Source organism: Oncorhynchus mykiss, chromosome 17 (genome assembly GCF_057628025.1).
Source record: "Oncorhynchus mykiss isolate SJ-2025 chromosome 17, ASM5762802v1, whole genome shotgun sequence".
Lineage (NCBI taxonomy): Eukaryota > Metazoa > Chordata > Actinopteri > Salmoniformes > Salmonidae > Oncorhynchus > Oncorhynchus mykiss.
In genome coordinates this window covers 13,028,280-13,046,446 of record NC_143038.1, presented here as the reverse complement: position 1 = coordinate 13,046,446, position 18,167 = coordinate 13,028,280, and the positions used below count along the sequence as shown (strand labels likewise).

At 44.2% G+C, this 18,167-nt stretch overlaps 2 protein-coding genes across 2 annotated transcripts in view; one reads left to right on the top strand and one right to left on the bottom strand.

The window, feature by feature from the left end:
* Positions 1-2,589: 2,589 nt before the first annotated feature.
* Positions 2,590-9,169, bottom strand: cct4 (chaperonin containing TCP1, subunit 4 (delta)). The gene is made up of 13 exons (XM_021568134.3): positions 8,789-9,169; positions 8,302-8,354; positions 8,108-8,197; positions 7,782-7,890; positions 7,266-7,530; positions 6,405-6,537; positions 6,067-6,206; positions 5,705-5,801; positions 5,491-5,601; positions 4,473-4,603; positions 3,502-3,736; positions 2,973-3,086; positions 2,590-2,764 (listed from the first exon to the last, which is right to left on the bottom strand). The coding sequence occupies exons 1-13, from the start codon at positions 8,913-8,915 to the stop codon at positions 2,750-2,752; spliced, it is 1,620 nt and encodes a 539-aa protein (XP_021423809.2). The 5' UTR covers positions 8,916-9,169; the 3' UTR covers positions 2,590-2,749.
* The window catches only part of pus10 (pseudouridine synthase 10), a 14,336-nt gene continuing 5,303 nt past the window's right edge, over positions 9,135-18,167 (top strand). Inside the window, exons 1-5 of the mRNA XM_021568130.3 lie at positions 9,135-9,520; positions 10,007-10,139; positions 10,394-10,660; positions 10,990-11,076; positions 11,535-11,569. Coding sequence (XP_021423805.3) covers positions 10,014-10,139; positions 10,394-10,660; positions 10,990-11,076; positions 11,535-11,569 — 515 coding nt within the window. The 5' untranslated portion in view covers positions 9,135-9,520; positions 10,007-10,013. The remainder of the gene's footprint in view (positions 9,521-10,006; positions 10,140-10,393; positions 10,661-10,989; positions 11,077-11,534; positions 11,570-18,167) is intronic.

Below are 18,167 nucleotides of genomic sequence, written 5' to 3'. Positions count from 1 at the left end.
ATAAACGCATTTCATGCAATTCTACGTAATTTTACACGATTGGAGACTTTGGCAGAAGCTTTCTTAATACCACACAAATAATGGAAATGGCAGGCTACTTTGACACTGACAAACTAAGAATCAGAGATCAATAAAAAACAACCTTGTCCTGAATCCATCAATAGCCCAGGCCTAGGTGTGTGGAGACACATATTGTAGGCTACAAAATGAAGTGGAAATTATAGTCCTAAAAATGCTTTCCCGTTTCACTGACTCACCCAATGATGCGCAGCTCACTCGCTGTTGATGGCCGATGCACTCGTGCCAAAAGCCTCTTTCTCTTTTGTACAATAATATTTGGAAGTTGCTCAAATATTTTGGTGGCCTACAGCATAGAGTAAATAAATTATCAAGCATAACGCTTGAGAGATAAGAGTTCAGGCTCATGTCTATCAGAGCAGAGGGAGAGAGATCATAGATATTGAATCTCATTCTAGTTACAGTGCATTTGGAAAGTATTCACACCTCTTCACTTTTGCCACATATGTAACGTTGATTTGAACCTTCTGGCCAGCTAGTGGGTCAGGCGTCGCCCCACTGTTTGATTCATATTGCGTGATTTCTGATGATAGTTCTGGATAATATCGACTGATTTCAATTTTAAGGGGTGGCCTACTAGCTAGTGGAAGTGCCGGTGGTGATGCTGAACAAGGCAGTTAAACCCACTGTTCCTAGGCCGTCATTGTGAATATGAATTTGTTAAATAAAATAAATAAAAATGCTGAACTGGCGGGATAAGCAGCACTGCTTGCTAAGGCATCTCCACCAGGAGCAGTTTGCTTCTCACTCCTCTCATCCGGCACCAGGGACCTCTCATCCAATTAGGCAAGATTAGGGGTGCCTTGCCCCAGCCAGCAAGCTGGTAACAGTTGCTGCAGTTCCCGCCCCCACCCCATTCCTGCTTCTCCCGAAGTTCACTCCCACTATCCTTGGTAGCTATGGCGATACGTGTGTTTTTACAGGATTATCCAATTGTGAAACATAAAAATAAAAAAAATCTGCCAATTAAACTATTGTATTGTTTTTTTGTTTGAGTGTGATTTAGAGGATTAATGACTAGGGCAGTAGGCTAACCTAGCCTGCTAACATTAGCTAGCTACTAGTGGAAATAATTTTATCTGAAAGTAAACTACAGAGATTCTCAGAGACAAAAACTATCAGGAAGCGAATATATATATATATATAACTAATGAGAAAAGAGGGACAATCTCTAAACCAGAGATTCGCTGATGAAATTTATCAGCTGGCAGCAATGTCCATCAGCCAGTGTGGAGAACAAGCCTCCAAGGACAGGCCGTTCAATCGCAGAGACGGACTAGCCCGTTGGCTGGTTCTAGCAGCGAAGAGGGCAAACCGGAGGAGTCCGAGCCTTCCACTTCCACGGATGATGACAGTTCTCTGGGTGGACAAGAACAGGTGGTCACACCTAACAATGCCGGGGGAGACCTTAATATCTGGGACCCAGACAAATAACATGAACAAAAAACTAAAGATTTAAATGCTTCTTTATGGGATATGTTATGGCAGGCTGAGCCACATCAGGATAAGGGAAGAGGCTCATATCCCTGATACGCGTAACTACCACCCATAATATTGCGTTACGTGGGACCACCGACAGGCTGAACGAGCCAAATAATGGGAACTTTCTGAAGTTTGTGGAAATGCTGGGTCTCTTTGATTTCAGGACCATGAACAGCTACAAAGACAAAAAAAAACATCGCTGACTGCAATACAGCACCACAGCAGAGGAGAGAGGCCACTCTAGGTAGACCATGAAATGCTGAAAATGATGTAAATTAACAAAATTCGTTAAAGCTGGGTCAGACAGAAAACTTATTTTACACTGCTCCAGCGAAACGAGGCCCCGCCATGCATTTATGAAAACACTTGTTTCCAAAGCTTAAATGATCTCACTCTTCTACAGGAATATTACATTTTTAAATGTGCAAAAAAATATATTTTTATTGTAACAATTGTGGGGTTGTGCCATGTGTTATAACAGGTGTCATATTGTTAGTAAGAAACAGTTTCCTACTATAGGCAGCATAATGATTGCAACATTAAAGTCAAATTAAAGCAAAAAAAAAATTCTGCCCAGTAAGGGACCTCCTATATTTGCACACAGCGCCAACAATTTTTATGGGCCTAATCTTAGAATTGGACCCTATGACATCTCTCAAATACAAGTTTTAGCAGTGGCTTTAAAATGCTCCCATAATTTCTCCCCCAGATTATTCATGCCAAAAACATGGCATTTAAATTGAAAAAATATATAATCAACACTTTATTCCATTTCTAAATTGATAACTTTCAGGCATAAGTTTTTATAGGCATAAAATACATCATGACCCACAGATTGATTTATGTATTACAATGTAAAATGGTGATAACGGTCAACCCTGGTTTTGGTAGTCGACTGCCAACGCCACCTGTCGTTAACACCATGCCGTTGGTGACACGAGCCTGAGATTTAAAGATGAACTGCTCATCAGTGGGGTCAGTCCGAGTGAGCCCAAGGAAGAAGTACACAAAAAACACAAAGACAAGACATGGCGTGTCAAAAAAAACTGTTTAATTAAATTACAGAATGCATCAACTACAGAGGACTTCTGGACATACGGGTCTTTGCAAACAGCCAGTCCTATGATTCCTTGTGGCACAAGCATGTGCAGTAACACACTGCTATATTGACAAATCTTCTCATAACTCCTTATCGGGTGTTCACCTGCAAGACAAGGGTAAAATATTATTACCATATAAAGGACAATTTAAGTGAAAGGGGGGGGAGCTTTCAATAATTACAGCAATGTGTGTTTTTTCTGCTGTTCTGTTCCATACTAAAAAAAAGGCAAACAAGATATAATGCAGGTTGAATGAGATAGATCTGGTGGAGATCTCCACCAGTGGCACCAGAGGGTGGTCTGGTCTCTTACCACGTCATCAATTTTAAGGATGCTGCGGACCGTCTCGGTGGCAAGGGTCAGAGCGCTGACAGACACCAGCAGAGGCTGCACCACCAGCTCCTCTAGAATGTTGGAGATACCGCCCTGAGAGAGGAATGGGGAGATCATTACCCCAGGGGTGTTTAACCAGATGTGAAACATTTCAAACGATGCAGATGTAATTAGAGGAGACGAGTCAAATCTCCATTCTACATGATAAACAATCCCATATCTGGTATGCAACTGCAGTAATGTAAATCTGAACGACACTCAAAAATGAAGGTTCTGTATCGAGCTGGTGAATGGCTGGGCCACAAGAGACTACAGTCAATGAATAGGCAAATAAGTTTACTGCGAGCACACCAGGACAATGAGGTGTTGTCAAGGCGTGCCTCTAGCCTCAGGAGAGTCACATTTGTTTGAAATCTGAAGGTTCTCAGGATGCAACGTTGAACAAACTATGGCAGGGTGAAAATAAGCATAAAACAAAACAGAATCCAGGAGTGTGGCAGGGCCGTACCTTGCGGACATTGATCCCGGCAGTCTTCTCGCCTTGGGCGTGCCTATTGCGGAGCTCTGTGACAGTGGAGATTGGGTTGAGGCCAGCGTTCTCGGCCAGTGTGGACGGAACAACCTCCAGAGCGTCTGCGTAGGCCCTCACGCAGTACGCTTCCATGCCTGGCAGCGTGCGGGAGTACTCAGCCAGACGCAAGGCCAACTCGATCTCAGGGGCGCCGCCACCGGCGATCAGAGCCCTGGGAGGGAGAGAAAGTCAAGGTATAGAGATTAAACAAAAGTGTCCCCCCCCCATTCTGATAAACTGGTGAACGCAAATAGGCCATGATAAGTGGTTGGTATAGTCGGAGTCGATCGTTTTTGGTTTATTGTCAAAGCTTGAGGCTATAGCGCTAACATATACTACATTTTCAGATCAGATTGAATGAAGGATATGGGGATGGAGATGAACCCCACTGATAGAAGTTAACCAAACAAGGAATTTAATGAATGCATAGAAAATGGTTATTAGCAAATGACTAAGCTGGTATATACTTTGGTGCCCACTTCTCTTGGTGCCCACTTCTCTCTTTCGTCTGTAATAAAAAGGAATTAGACCTGATCAAACTGGATGATATCAAAACAGAAATATCTATGGTTGGTTTCAAGATCTATTGGGATCGAACAAGATCTGTTAAACTCTTTAAAAAAGGTGCACATCCGTCACAGCTATTTTAGGCGTAGTTGTAGTCTTTCAGAGTAGTATGTTCCTCTCAACAGGTCCAGAGCCAGGGGTGAAGCCACTGACCCAGGTTGAAGAGAGGGTTTCTCTGTCCCCCGGAAATGGCCACTTGTGACATGGACAGCCACGAGTGGGCAAAGCTTGAAGGGACTGGTGCTTACTTTTCTATGTAATAATTCCACATACGTCACTGCATGCATCTACAGAGGCAAGTGTTGCTCAGACAGCAGACCAGAGCGGCTGCAGTAACGCACCTCTTCTTCACCAGGCAGCGGATGACACACAGAGCGTCGTGGATGGAGCGCTCCGCCTCCTCGATCACCAGCTTGTTGGAGCCGCGCACCACGATGCTCACCGTCTTACCGGGGTTGGTGCAGCCTGTGATCTATGGAGAGGAAGAGGCCAGAGAGAAACAGCATGAATTCACTTTCAATTGGAAATTGAAACCAGACACATGCCAAAGTTATGAAACATGCCGACCAGACCAGGACACGCAGGTTGAACTATCAAAACAAACTCTGAACCAACTATATTCATTTGGGGACAGGTCAAAAAGCATTAAACAATTGTCAATTTAGCTAACATGTCCTGGGATAAACATTTGGTTGTAATTTATCTGAAATGCACAAGGTCCTCTACTACGACAATTAATCCACAGATAAAAGTGTAAACAGAGTTGGTTTCTAGTAATCTCTCCTCCTTCAGGCTTCTTCTTTGGACTTTGTGGCAGTTAGCAACCAACTTTAGCTGCATTACCACCACTAACTGGACTGGAGTGTGGACCTCAGTTCATCTTTGTCACCCACGTGGGTATATACCCCTATAAACCAATGAGAAAGGAGAGGTGGGACTTGCAGGGTCTCAAATAGAAAAAAGTTATATTTTAGCGCAAGCATTGTGAGTGCAATGACTGACTAGCATGTGCGTGAGCGTTGCAAAATACATTTACACACGACGCGAGGGGTGTGGTCAGCATGTTAGAATAAGCTTTTCTAAAACATTCAATCGTTATTACATTGAACATCTTGAGCAAATAATTTACATTTTCATTCAAGGTTGGAACACACTTAGTGACCATTTTAGGGATTGCATGTAGCCTGTTTGATGACCATTTAGTTCCAAGGGTATTATCATTAGGATAAAACGTGGGTATTTTGACACAAGTCTTTCTTCCACATGCATAGTTGTGATGGAAGCATGAAAGCAGTCCCGTATCCAAGCCTGGGAGATTACTTGAACCAAACTGCGATTAGTTTAAGTGAATTTGCATACCTTGACTAGCTTGCCAGAGCCATCCAGGCTGACCTCCTCTGCCAGCTCGGCGGTGCCCATCATCTCAGGAAGGAACTGATCAATGTGGGCGATGGGCTTGGTGCCGATAGTCTGTAGGTGTGCAAGGTTAGCTCAGCATCAGTCAGCCAGCATTTGGCTGTTACAGAACATGAACAACAAAGTAAAAGCCAATCAAACATTATTTTTGTTTTACCTTGCAGATGAACTCAATGTCCTCCCTCTCGATCTCCTTGACCACCATGATCTTCATCTTGTTCAGGAAGTGGAGGGCCAGATCGCTCAGAGCATCTCTGAAAAAAGTAAGGTCTACTTTTTAACCATGTCTACATCCACACATCATCCAGTGATCAAATCAACAGAGAAGCAGACAGAGGTCCACCTACGGGAAGAGTCTAACATACAGTGGAACACCTAGCAATTATGCTAATGCTTGCCCTTCTATTGAATACATTTCTAGATATTGTGAGTGATTGGACAAAGTGAATTGATCACATTACAGTGACGTGAAATAATGACATGACAGTGACAATGTGACAGTAATGCATCAGGTGTTACCTGAGGATGGACTTCTGGATGAGCAGGACGTTGCAGCCCGCCTTCTTGATCTGTTTGACGAGGTTGAGGATGTAGGCGCGCTCCTCGCGCAGCACGCGGTCCATCTGGGCATAGTCTGACACTACTATCTGGTTGTCCATCTGGATACAACACGCAAGAGGGACCAAAAAAAAAAAAAAGTACATTGAGATGGAACAAAACAATTAAGAAAATTAGAAGATTGAGGGGTGATAAAAAGGTAACATAAAATACTTGTCGTAGTCCATAACGTCAAGGATATTGACTGACAAACATGGAAGCCAATTTCAACGAGACAGTCAGTGATTGGGATGACTTACGTCGGTTTTGGGCGGGGACAAGCAGAACTGGATGAGGGCGATCTTGGCCTTCTCCACACGGGACACGCCGGAGTTGACCACCTTCTGGGTCAACACTAAGCCATCCACCAGCTCACAGTCATCAATGGTCCCACTGCAGAGAAACACCCAGTACATTATTATGGGTGGAACATCTGTCTAAGGGCAGCAGTGTCTACCTGGCTGAGTAATTAACAAGAAAGCATGACAAAATAATTTGCGTTGTCGATTGAGATCAGTGGATTGTGTGTCTATTCATACACAAGCCATTGATAAACACTCAAGTAGGACATCAGTGTGGTTGTGTTGCTGATTACACAACTATGTTTTTGATGTGATAAGATTGTCAGAAGGTGACTGGCAGGGAAAGCAAAGTGGAGCCATTCTGCTAATTGACCGCCTGAGATTGATCTGGCACATCAGACATGTCCACGTCCCCACAGAGAGAGAACTGGGGAGTGAAAATGTGCCTAGCCAAACTGAAATTAACTGTTGGAAGCTGTCAGAAGCTTCAGGGAAGGGATGGTAACGGTATGACACTGATAATACATTAGTAACCCATGGTATACTGCTGGATCATGTTTTCATTAGGCACTAAATGGCAGAAAAGGAACTGCATAAGGGGAGGGACTACCTGGACTTTATCAATAAGAAAAGCTAATTTTCCATTGCTAAACATATTAACATTTCCTGTTGCATGCCCTAATGAACATGACCCAGAAGTCAATCCTGTTTGTAATCCTAACATTTACATTTTGGTCATTTAGCAGACGCCCTTATCCAGAGCAATTTACAGTAGTGAGTGCATAATCTGGAGCCACCACCCTTCCCCTCCCTCCTCACCCCAGCTTCTTGACAATGTGGATATCGTGCAGGTCCACGCCGGTGGCGGTGGCCGGGTCGATGACGCGCATCACGGCGTCCACGCTCATGGGCGCTAGCAGGCTGGAGTACTGCGACACCACCTTGGAGCACAGAGAGGTGGTGGCACTGTTCAGCAGTGTCTCGCGGTCGCTCAGGAGCACCGGCTGGCTCATGCCCGTCAGCACCTCCACGCCCTTATCCACCGCCTTCTGGAACGACTCAGAGATTGTGGTGGGGTGGATTCCTGGTGGAGAAGGAGAGGACAGGCAGTTTGTATTAAAGCTTTCAGATGCAGGGACTCCGTTAGATTAGAACTGATTCTGGCCTAGGAGTTTATAGTGTAAACCAGTTGTCACCAAGCCTGGTCCTGGGAGAACATCAAGGGTGCTGTTCAGGCTTTTGCCACAGCCTGGCATTTATTTTTTCAAACTGAGTTTGCAAGACGGGTGGGATTTGTCCTTTTAATAACTATTCCATTGGTTCCTCATCATTTACCCTTCTGAAGCAACTTGGCGCATGCGTCAAGCAGGGCACCAGCAATCACCACCACTGAAGTTGTGCCGTCGCCAGCCTCAATATCCTGGGCTTTGGACAGCTCCACCATCTGAAAGACAAACATAGCTTCAGACTCCTGATATTGGTGATCTTTCAAAGGGACATAGACGCTAGAAAGGAAAATTTGAATTATCACTCAAAATGACAGTGCCTTGCCAGATGTTAGAGCAGTAATTTAACATTTCAACAAAAAATGCCACAACAATTGTTGATGACAGTGCAGAAACTTGGGAACATATCCCCAGAGCCCTTATCTTCAACCTTACCATCTTGGCTGCAGGGTGCAGCACCTGCATTTGTTTCAGGATGGTGGCCCCGTCGTTGGTGATGGTCACATCACCCTTCCCATCCTGAATCTGAAAGAATCAATTCCTCTTTAAGTTACAAACAACATGACCAAACCTTGAGAGATGGTGAAGAGAAGTCATGAGTGCCGATGTAAATAACTACATTTAATTACCATTTTGTCCATGCCCTTAGGGCCAAGGCTGGTTCTGATGCATTCAGCGACAGCTGTCAAAACAAAACAATGTTTACTGCTTGACTACTGAGGGGGACAAGACGACTCCAACATACTCCATTGGTTAAAGAGTACATAAATGGATGCTCATGACATCAGGACAGTTGATTTTGTCAATTGTTGGTCCTAACAAAGCTAGGGTACAATAATGATCTGGTCACTGTTGCTAGTTAGCTAGATTGCGCACTAATGCCAATGTCCTTTAGAACCTTCATGCATCCTTCATGATTTGCTCTGTAACAGATTCTAGGTTGCTAACTGGGTACCAACTTGTGGCTAACAGTGGCCCTGCCCAGATTGAGCCAGCAGTAGCATCCATTCATTCGCAAAGGGAGTGTCGCAGCAGCCGTCTGGGGCAAACACAGGCGTCAGGGGTAGGTATTTATTTGTCCAACAATGAAATACGAATACTGTATTTGTAGTTTACCCTTTCCTGCGGAGATGTTACTAAAACGAATCTGCGCTGGCTTGTCACGGTCCACATATGCCCCTCGTCCTTTGTTTTTCATCCCACCACTTGGCATCTTCGGTCCAGCCATTGCTTCAGGCATCATTACTTATTTTCTTCGGAATATGTTACTAAAATACTTTTGATGGGGACAGATGTAACCAAAAACACAGAAAGGGCTGCTTGACTTCAGATGGGTCCAGATTCGAATTTATCTCTCGTTCCTTCCAGAAGCTTCCAGAGCCACCGATTACGACCCTAGTAGAAAAAGGACCCTCCTGTCAACTTCGAAGGCGCCTTGATATGACGTGATTAGCTGTCTGATAATTTGCCATGCGGGTTTATATGTGGGATGAGACTAGGCTAGTAGAGCACTGTGCGCATCAAACTATTTTTTGGGGGGTACATTTTAACGAATTAATATGTATATACAGTCATGTAAATGTACTGATAGAGATATTGTATACAATTAAGGGACCTGTGGTGTTGATCAAAATGATTAAATCCATCCTCATCAACAGATGAATCTATCTAATTTGACTAGTTGTGTCTACCTCTGATGAAGTCTTGTTCCTGTAACGTTAGCTGCATGCTGAGAAACCAAATGACTGAACCACAGAATTTTCTAAACTATCTTTGACTGAACTGTGTTCTCGCTCTACATAAACATTTGATTGTCTTGCAAATGCTGTAATTCATTTGACATTCAAGGTAGGTTTATGACTTGTTGTTTTTTGCTTCGCAAGCTTGTGCTTATTTGTATTCTCAGATAAAGCTATAGCTATTTTAGAAACTACAGTAGCGAGCTAGCTGTATTGGCTAGCTGCACATCATGACATGAAATGCATCAACATCCACACAGCGCTGCGAGTGTGACCTAGTAATGTGTACACAGATCTCAGAGCAAGCAGCCTTGTCCAGTATTGTACAGTAGTACACATTACATTTTACTTCTGGGTTAACAGAGATTATAGCCCCCCCATAACTATATTTGTAGTGCAAAGTGTGCTTGCAAGCTTAGCTTCAGCTACCAATGATTGTAACCTCACCATACAGTGTGTGATATGTTATGAGCATGGTGATGTGCATATGATATTACTCTGAGAATATTTACAGTAGTACTGATTCTACAGACATAACTGTACATTCAAATTTCTTACTGATCTCATTAATCTATGATCTCTGTCAATTTTACAGCAGTATTATGTTGCCCTTGAAGGAGAAAGATAGACCAATAGTGAAGAAGCTGCTGGAAGCAGGATGCTGCGCCCGCTGTGTCCTGAGGTTCTGCTGCTTGGGTGTGCAGTCGGCCTACCGCCAGTCTTATGAGGCCAGTGCTCTTGCTGCATTGTATTGTCTTTGCACTTAAAGCAGGGACAGACATACAGACATTTCAGAGATACAAGTGCAAAGACAATTAAGTAGCTCCAACATTCTTCTTTGTAGGTAGCCTTGGTGTGCTCCTTTAGAAGAATTGTGCCCATGATCTAACTTGCTGTCATATATTTGGTGAACTGAACTGCTGGCAGACATTTTAATATATTTTCTGTTGCTGAATAATGTTCTTCTGTTTGTCATGCTCAGGATACAGCAAGGCAACTTTGTGCTTTCGTCAGTGATTCAGAGAATAACGGATCCCAAGATGCAGCCGTGCTGGAGCAGCACAAAGAAGACCCCCCTAGTAAAAAAATGAAGATGGATGCCGCAGAGACGGACGTCCAATCAGAAGGCGACTCTGCTGTGGTTGCCACGGTGATGGAGGAAGGCGACGCCGAGCCAGCGGACTCGGACGTGTGTGTGGTGTGCCTGGGAGTTCTACAGCAGTTCTGTGATGAAGCCTATGCCATAAAGGTGTGTTTGGTCACTATTAATCCTATTGCATTAGGAGCCACTGTTGTTTTACACCTATGACTATGTACGTCTTTAAGTGTGTCCCAAATGACACCCTGGTCAAAAGTAGTGCACTATATAGATAATAGGTTACCATTTTAGGACACAACATGAAGATTAAAATGTAATGAAAGACCTTAGTACCTGCCTAGTGATCAAATACCCCATCATCATCAATCAATGTTCCAGGCTACCAGAATATGCCTCAAATACCACAGCTTGAGGCCAGGACCAACACTGGAATTTGGGGGGGGGGGGATTCATGAAACTGTTTTTTTGTGTGTGTGCAGATATCGGAGGTGGTGAAGGCTAAAAACTACCAGTTTGACACGATGGTACTGTCCGTCTCCCTACCGGCCCAGCTGTCTGTCAGAGAGGTCAGTGGTTACATTGTAGGCCTTGGCTGATAACTGATGTACCGCAATTGTCTACCTATCAGCTTACAGTATATCCAAATGGTTTGTCTCAAAACAACTTCCATTCAATAGAAAAGCATGATTATTTCAACCTCAGTTGATTCTGTCATAGCTACTCTGTCAGTCTAGCCTGGACCCGAGTCGTTCTATACAGGGTGATGTGTGGCAGTGCGAGACTTCGATACAGTCAATAATGCAGTATCATGTCCCTGGGTTGGCAATTAGAGAGCATAGTTACCTCAAAGTTAGTGTTACTGCGTCTGTCTACTCCAGAGTAGACTGAAGTGCAAATGCAAGAGCCATTGTTTCTACAGATGTAGCACTCCCATTAGGGTGTGCATGATGGATGCTTGTAAACAGACAGGAGGTTACTCATTTCTGAACATGTACCCTCCTCTCCCTCTGCCACACTCCTACAGCACTCTTGTTGGCTGCATGTAAAGAAGGAAGTTAGGTAAGTTCGCTACACCAGAGTGGCATCCATCTATCTAGCCTAATTTCTGTCCGTTCAAGAAATCATTCTAATCTCAAAGTATCATCACATTGAAATATTACAGTGTTCTATACTATATTATGACCACACATCTTTCACGTTACCTTTTATAACGTCATGTCTTAACCCGTAAGAGTCTAAGTGAGGGGAGGGCGGGGTTCTACTAAGCTATATGGAATTGTTTTAAGAAGGTCATACCAAGGATCATTTAGCTATTTGATTTTGAATTGTAAGACCCCTGGAAGTATCCCAAAAATATACACTGCTCAAAAAAATAAAGGGAACACTTAAACAACACAATGTAACTCCAAGTCAATCACACTTCTGTGAAATCAAACTGTCCACTTAGGAAGCAACACTGATTGACAATAAATTTCACATGCTGTTGTGCAAATGGAATAGACAACAGGTGGAAATTATAGACAATTAGCAAGACACCCCCAATAAAGGAGTGGTTCTGCAGGTGGTGACCACAGACCACTTCTCAGTTCCTATGCTTCCTGGCTGATGTTTTGGTCACTTTTGAATGCTGGCGGTGCTTTCACTCTAGTGGTAGCATGAGACGGAGTCTACAACCCACACAAGTGGCTCAGGTAGTGCAGTTCATCCAGGATGGCACATCAATGCGAGCTGTGGCAAGAAGGTTTGCTGTGTCTGTCAGCGTAGTGTCCAGAGCATGGATGTGCTACCAGGAGACAGGCCAGTACATCAGGAGACATGGAGGAGGCCAACAACCCAGCAGCAGGACCGCTACCTCCGCCTTTGTGCAAGGAGGAGCAGGAGGAGCACTGCCAGAGCCCTGCAAAATTACCTCCAGCAGGCCACAAATGTGCATGTGTCTGCTCAAACGGTCAAAAACAGACTCCATGAGGGTGGTATGAGGGCCCAACATCCACAGGTGGGGGTTGTGCTTACAGCCCAACACCGTGCAGGACGTTTGGCATTTGCCAGAGAACACCAAGATTGGCAAATTCGCCACCGACGCCCTGTGCTCTTCACAGATGAAAGCAGGTTCACACTGAGCACGTGACAGAGTCTGGAGACGCCGTGGAGAACGTTCTGCTGCCTGCAACATCCTCCAGCATGACCGGTTTGGCGGTGGGTCAGTCATGGTGTGGGGTGGCATTTCTTTGGGGGGCCGCACAGCCCTCCATGTGCTCGCCAGAGGTAGCCTGACTGCCATTAGGTACTGAGATGAGATCCTCAGACCCCTTGTGAGACCATATGCTGGTGCGGTTGGCCCTGGGTTCCTCCTAATGCAAGACAATGCTAGACCTCATGTGGCTGGAGTGTGTTAGCAGTTCCTGCAAGAGGAAGGCATTGATGCTATGGACTGGCCCGCCCATTCCCCAGACCTGAATCCAATTGAGCACATCTGGGACATCATGTCTCGCTCCATCCACCCACGCCACATTGCACCACAGACTGTCCAGGAGTTGGCGGATGCTTTAGTCCAGGTCTGGGAGGAGATCCCTCAGGAGACCACCTCATCAGGAGCATGCCCAGGCGTTGTAGGGAGGTCATACAGGCACGTGGAGGCCACACACACTACAGAGCCTCATTTTGACTTGTTTTAAGGACATTGCATCAAAGTTGGATCAGCCTGTAGTGTGGTTTTCCACTTTCATTTTGAGTGTGACTCCAAATCCAGACCTCCATGGGTTGATAAATTTGATTTCCATTGATCATTTTTGTGTGATTTTGTTGTCAGCACATTCAACTATGTAAAGAAAAAAGTATTTAATAAGAATATTTCATTCATTCAGATCTAGGATGTGTTATTTTAGTGTTCCCTTTATTTTTTTGAGCAGTGTATTTAAAAAATTTAATAAATGAAAAATGCTATCTGGCCTTACTGCTATTAGCTCATACAAACGCATTGAATAACAGATTCACTACATGGAACAACAGATAGTTCCCCCCAAAAGAAATCTAAAGGAAGTTTGTTCTGTAGTGTCTGTCCAATATCTGAGAGATATAAGAAAGATCAAGAAACATTTGTTGTTATTTTTTTCACTAAACAGTCTCCATATATACTTCCATTCATTTTTTAAACTTGTACGGGGGGGAGGACCATCCGACAAGTCTTGTGAGGCCTCTGGACGTCCTAGAGCAAAACAACCGACATGTACGTGTTCCTGAGAGTCTCGCCCATATTATTTTGGCCTGGACCCTTTATTTCTGACACGGAGCCCCGCCGATCCATCACGACTGGTCTGCCGACGTAATCGTCTGATGTGGTTTCAACAGGCTTTTCCGTTGCGATGTCACCGACGATCCATCTGCTATCCCCGGCCCGCTAGCTTTCTGAACGCCGTGCCTCCCGCTCGCCTAGCATAGTAGCGACTATCGAATGGCTCCCGGACTCACCTATAGCTGCTCATTGGACCCTATGATCACTCGGCTACACGTGCCTCTCTCTAATGTCAATATGCCCCCTACTGTACTCACATCCTACCATACCCTTGTCTGTTCATTATGCCCTGAATCTATTCTACCACGCCCAGAAATCTGCTCCTTTTACTCTCTGTTCCCAACTCACTAGATGACCAGTTCTTATAGCCTTTAGCTGTACCCTTATCTTACTCCTCCTCTGCTCCTCTGGTGATGTAGAGGTTAACCCAGGCCCTGTAGCCCCCAGCATCACACCTATTTCCCAGGCGCCCTCATTTGTTGACTTCTGTAACCATAAAAGCCTTGGTTTCATGCATCTTAACATCAGACGCCTCCTCCCTAAATGTGTTTTATTCACTGCTTTAGCACACTCCGCCAACCCTGATGTCCTAGCCGTGTCTGAATCCTGGCTTAGGAAGGCCACCAAAAATTCTGAAATTTCCAACGACAACTACAACATTTTCCATCAAGATAGACCTGCCAAAGGGGGCGGAGTTGCAATCTACTGCAGCGATAGCCTGCAGAGTTCTGTCATACTATCCAGGTCTGTGCCCAAACAGTTCGACCTTCTACTTTTAAAAATCCACCTTTCCAGAAATAAGTCTCTCACTGTTGCCGCTTGTTATAGACCCCCTTCAGCCCCCAAGCTGTGCCCTGGACACTATATGTGAATTGATTGTCCCCCATCTATCTTCAGAGTTCGTACTGTTAGGTGACCTAAACTGGGACATGTTTAGCACCCCGGCCATCCTACAATCTAAGCTAGATGCCCTCAATCTCACACAAATTATCAAGGAATCTACCAGGTACAACTTTAAATCTATAACCATGGGCACCCTCATAGATACAGTGCCTTGCGAAAGTATTCGGCCCCCTTGAACTTTGCGACCTTTTGCCACATTTCAGGCTTCAAACATAAAGATATAAAACTGTATTTTTTTTGTGAAGAATCAACAACAAGTGGGACACAATCATGAAGTGGAACGACATTTATTGGATATTTCAAACTTTTTTAACAAATCAAAAACTGAAAAATTGGGCGTGCAAAATTATTCAGCCCCCTTAAGTTAATACTTTGTAGCGCCACCTTTTGCTGCGATTAAAGCTGTAAGTCGCTTGGGGTATGTCTCTATTTTTTGTTTTGCACATCGAGAGACTGACATTTTTTCCCATTCCTCCTTGCAAAACAGCTCGAGCTCAGTGAGGTTGGATGGAGAGCATTTGTGAACAGCAGTTTTCAGTTCTTTCCACAGATTCTCGATTGGATTCAGGTCTGGACTTTGACTTGGCCATTCTAACACCTGGATATGTTTATTTTTGAACCATTCCATTGTAGATTTTGCTTTATGTTTTGGATCATTGTCTTATTGGAAGACAAATCTCCGTCCCAGTCTCAGGTCTTTTGCAGACTCCATCAGGTTTTCTTCCAGAATGGTCCTGTATTTGGCTCCATCCATCTTCCCATCAATTGTAACCATCTTCCCTGTCCCTGCTGAAGAAAAGCAGGCCCAAACCATGATGCTGCCACCACCATGTTTGACAGTGGGGATGGTGTGTTCAGCTGTGTTGCTTTTACGCCAAACATAACATTTTGCATTGTTGCCAAAAAGTTCAATTTTGGTTTCATCTGACCAGAGCACCTTCTTCCACATGTTTGGTGTGTCTCCCAGGTGGCTTGTGGCAAACTTTAAACAACACTTTTTATGGATATCTTTAAGAAATGGCTTTCTTCTTGCCATTCTTCCATAAAGGCCAGATTTGTGCAATATACAACTGATTGTTGTCCTATGGACAGAGTCTCCCACCTCAGCTGTAGATCTCTGCAGTTCATCCAGAGTGATCATGGGCCTCTTGGCTGCATCTCTGATCAGTCTTCTTCTTGTATGAGCTGAAAGTTTAGAGGGACGGCCAGGTCTTGGTAGATTTGCAGTGGTCTGATACTCCTTCCATTTCAATATTATCGCTTGCACAGTGCTCCTTGGGATGTTTAAAGCTTGGGAAATCTTTTTGTATCCAAATCCGGCTTTAAACTTCTTCACAACAGTATCTCGGACCTGCCTGGTGTGTTCCTTGTTCTTCATGATGCTCTCTGCGCTTTTAAAGGACCTCTGAGACTATCACAGTGCAGGTGCATTTATACGGAGTCTTGATTACACACAGGTGGATTGTATTTATCATCATTAGTCATTTAGGTCAACATTGGATCATTCAGAGATCCTCACTGAACTTCTGGAGAGAGTTTGCTGCACTGAAAGTAAAGGGGCTGAATAATTTTGCACGCCCAATTTTTCAGTTTTTGATTTGTTAAAAAAGTTTGAAATATCCAATAAATGTCCTTCCACTTCATGATTGTGTCCCACTTGTTGTTGATTCTTCACAAAAAAATACAGTTTTATATCTTTATGTTTGAAGCCTGAAATGTGGCAAAAGGTCGCAAAGTTCAAGGGGGCCGAATACTTTCGCAAGGCACTGTATCATCCTGACCAACTTGCCCTCTAAATACACCTCTGCTTTCTTCAACCAGCGATCACTGCCTCATTGCCTGCGTCCGTAATGGGTCTGCGCTCAAACGACCACCCCTCATCACTGTCAAACGCCTCCCTAAAACACTTCAGCGAGCAGGCCTTTCTTATCGACCTGGCCCGGGTATCCTGGAAGGATATTGACCTCATCCAGTTAGTAGAGGATGCCTGGTTGTTCTTTAAAAGTGCTTTTCTCACCATCTTAAATAAGCATGCCCCGTTCAAAAGAAATTGAACTAAGAACAGATATCTGTTCTTAGTTCAATGGCCCTTGGTTCACTCCAGACTTGACTCCCCTTGACCAGCACAAAAAACATCCTGTGGCGTTCTGCATTAGCATCGAATAGCCCCCGCGATATGCAACTTTTCAGGGAAGTCAGGAACCAGCAAGCCGTGCCTTCCTAGGCCATCATTGAAAATAAGAATTTTATTAAGCATCTCATATCCAAAATTAAATCTAGAATTTACTTCCTATTTCACAACAAAGCCTCCTTCACTCATGCTGCCAAACATACCCTCGTAAAACTGACTATCCTACCGATCCTTGACTTCGGCGATATCATTTACAAAATAGCCTCCAACACTCTACTCAGCAAATTGGATGTAGACAATCACAGTGCCATCCGTTTTGTCACCAAAGCCCCATATACTACCCACCACTGCTACCTGTATGCTCTCGTTGGCTGGCCCGCGCTACATATTCGTTGCCAAACCCACTGGCTCCAGGTCATCTATAAGTCTCTGCTAGGTAAAGCCCCGCCTTATCTCGGGTCACTGGTCACCATAGCAACACCCACCCGTAGCACGTGCTCCAGCAGGTATATTTCACTGGTCATCCCCAAAGCCAAAACCTACTTTGGCCGCCTTTCCTTCCAGTTGTCTGCTACCAATGACTGGAACAAATTGCAAAAATCACTGAAGCTGGAGACTTATATCTCCCTCACCTTACCGATCACTGTACCTGTACACAGCCCATCTGTAAATAGCACACCCAACTACCTCATCCCCATATTATTTATTTTTTGCACCCCAGTATCTCTACTTGCACATCATCATCTGCACATCTATCACTCCAGTGTTAATGCTAAATTGAAATTATTTCACCTCTATGGCCTATTTATTGCCTTACCTCCCTACTCTTCTACATTTCCACACACTGTACATAGATTTTTCTATTGCGTTATTGACTGTACCTTTGTTTATCCCATGTGTAACTCTGTGTTGTTGTTTTTGTCGCACTGCTTTGATTTATCTTGGCCCCAGGTTGCAGTGGCAAATGAGAACTTGTTCTCAACTGGCCTACCTGGTTAAATAAAGGTAAAATAAAATAAAGAATAAATAAAATTAGTGTGTAGCCCAAACTGTTTGGACGCTACAGACAGAAGTTGAAGATCTGCTGTACCGACTTCAGGGGTCGTAGAGGAAAACGGAGAACACCATTGTGTTCGTGAGAGTCTCATCTTTCCATAGAGTAATAAACCGTTCAGACACTACAGACAATTTTGTGAGTAGGCCGAAGTCTCATGGTCTGACAAACACTTCTCTAGTTCTGTCACCTTTCACCTCCGATGCGGAAGTGATGGATCAAGGCGCATCCAATGCAAAAAAAACAGTATCTCTAGATTAAACTGACAGGGCGCGGA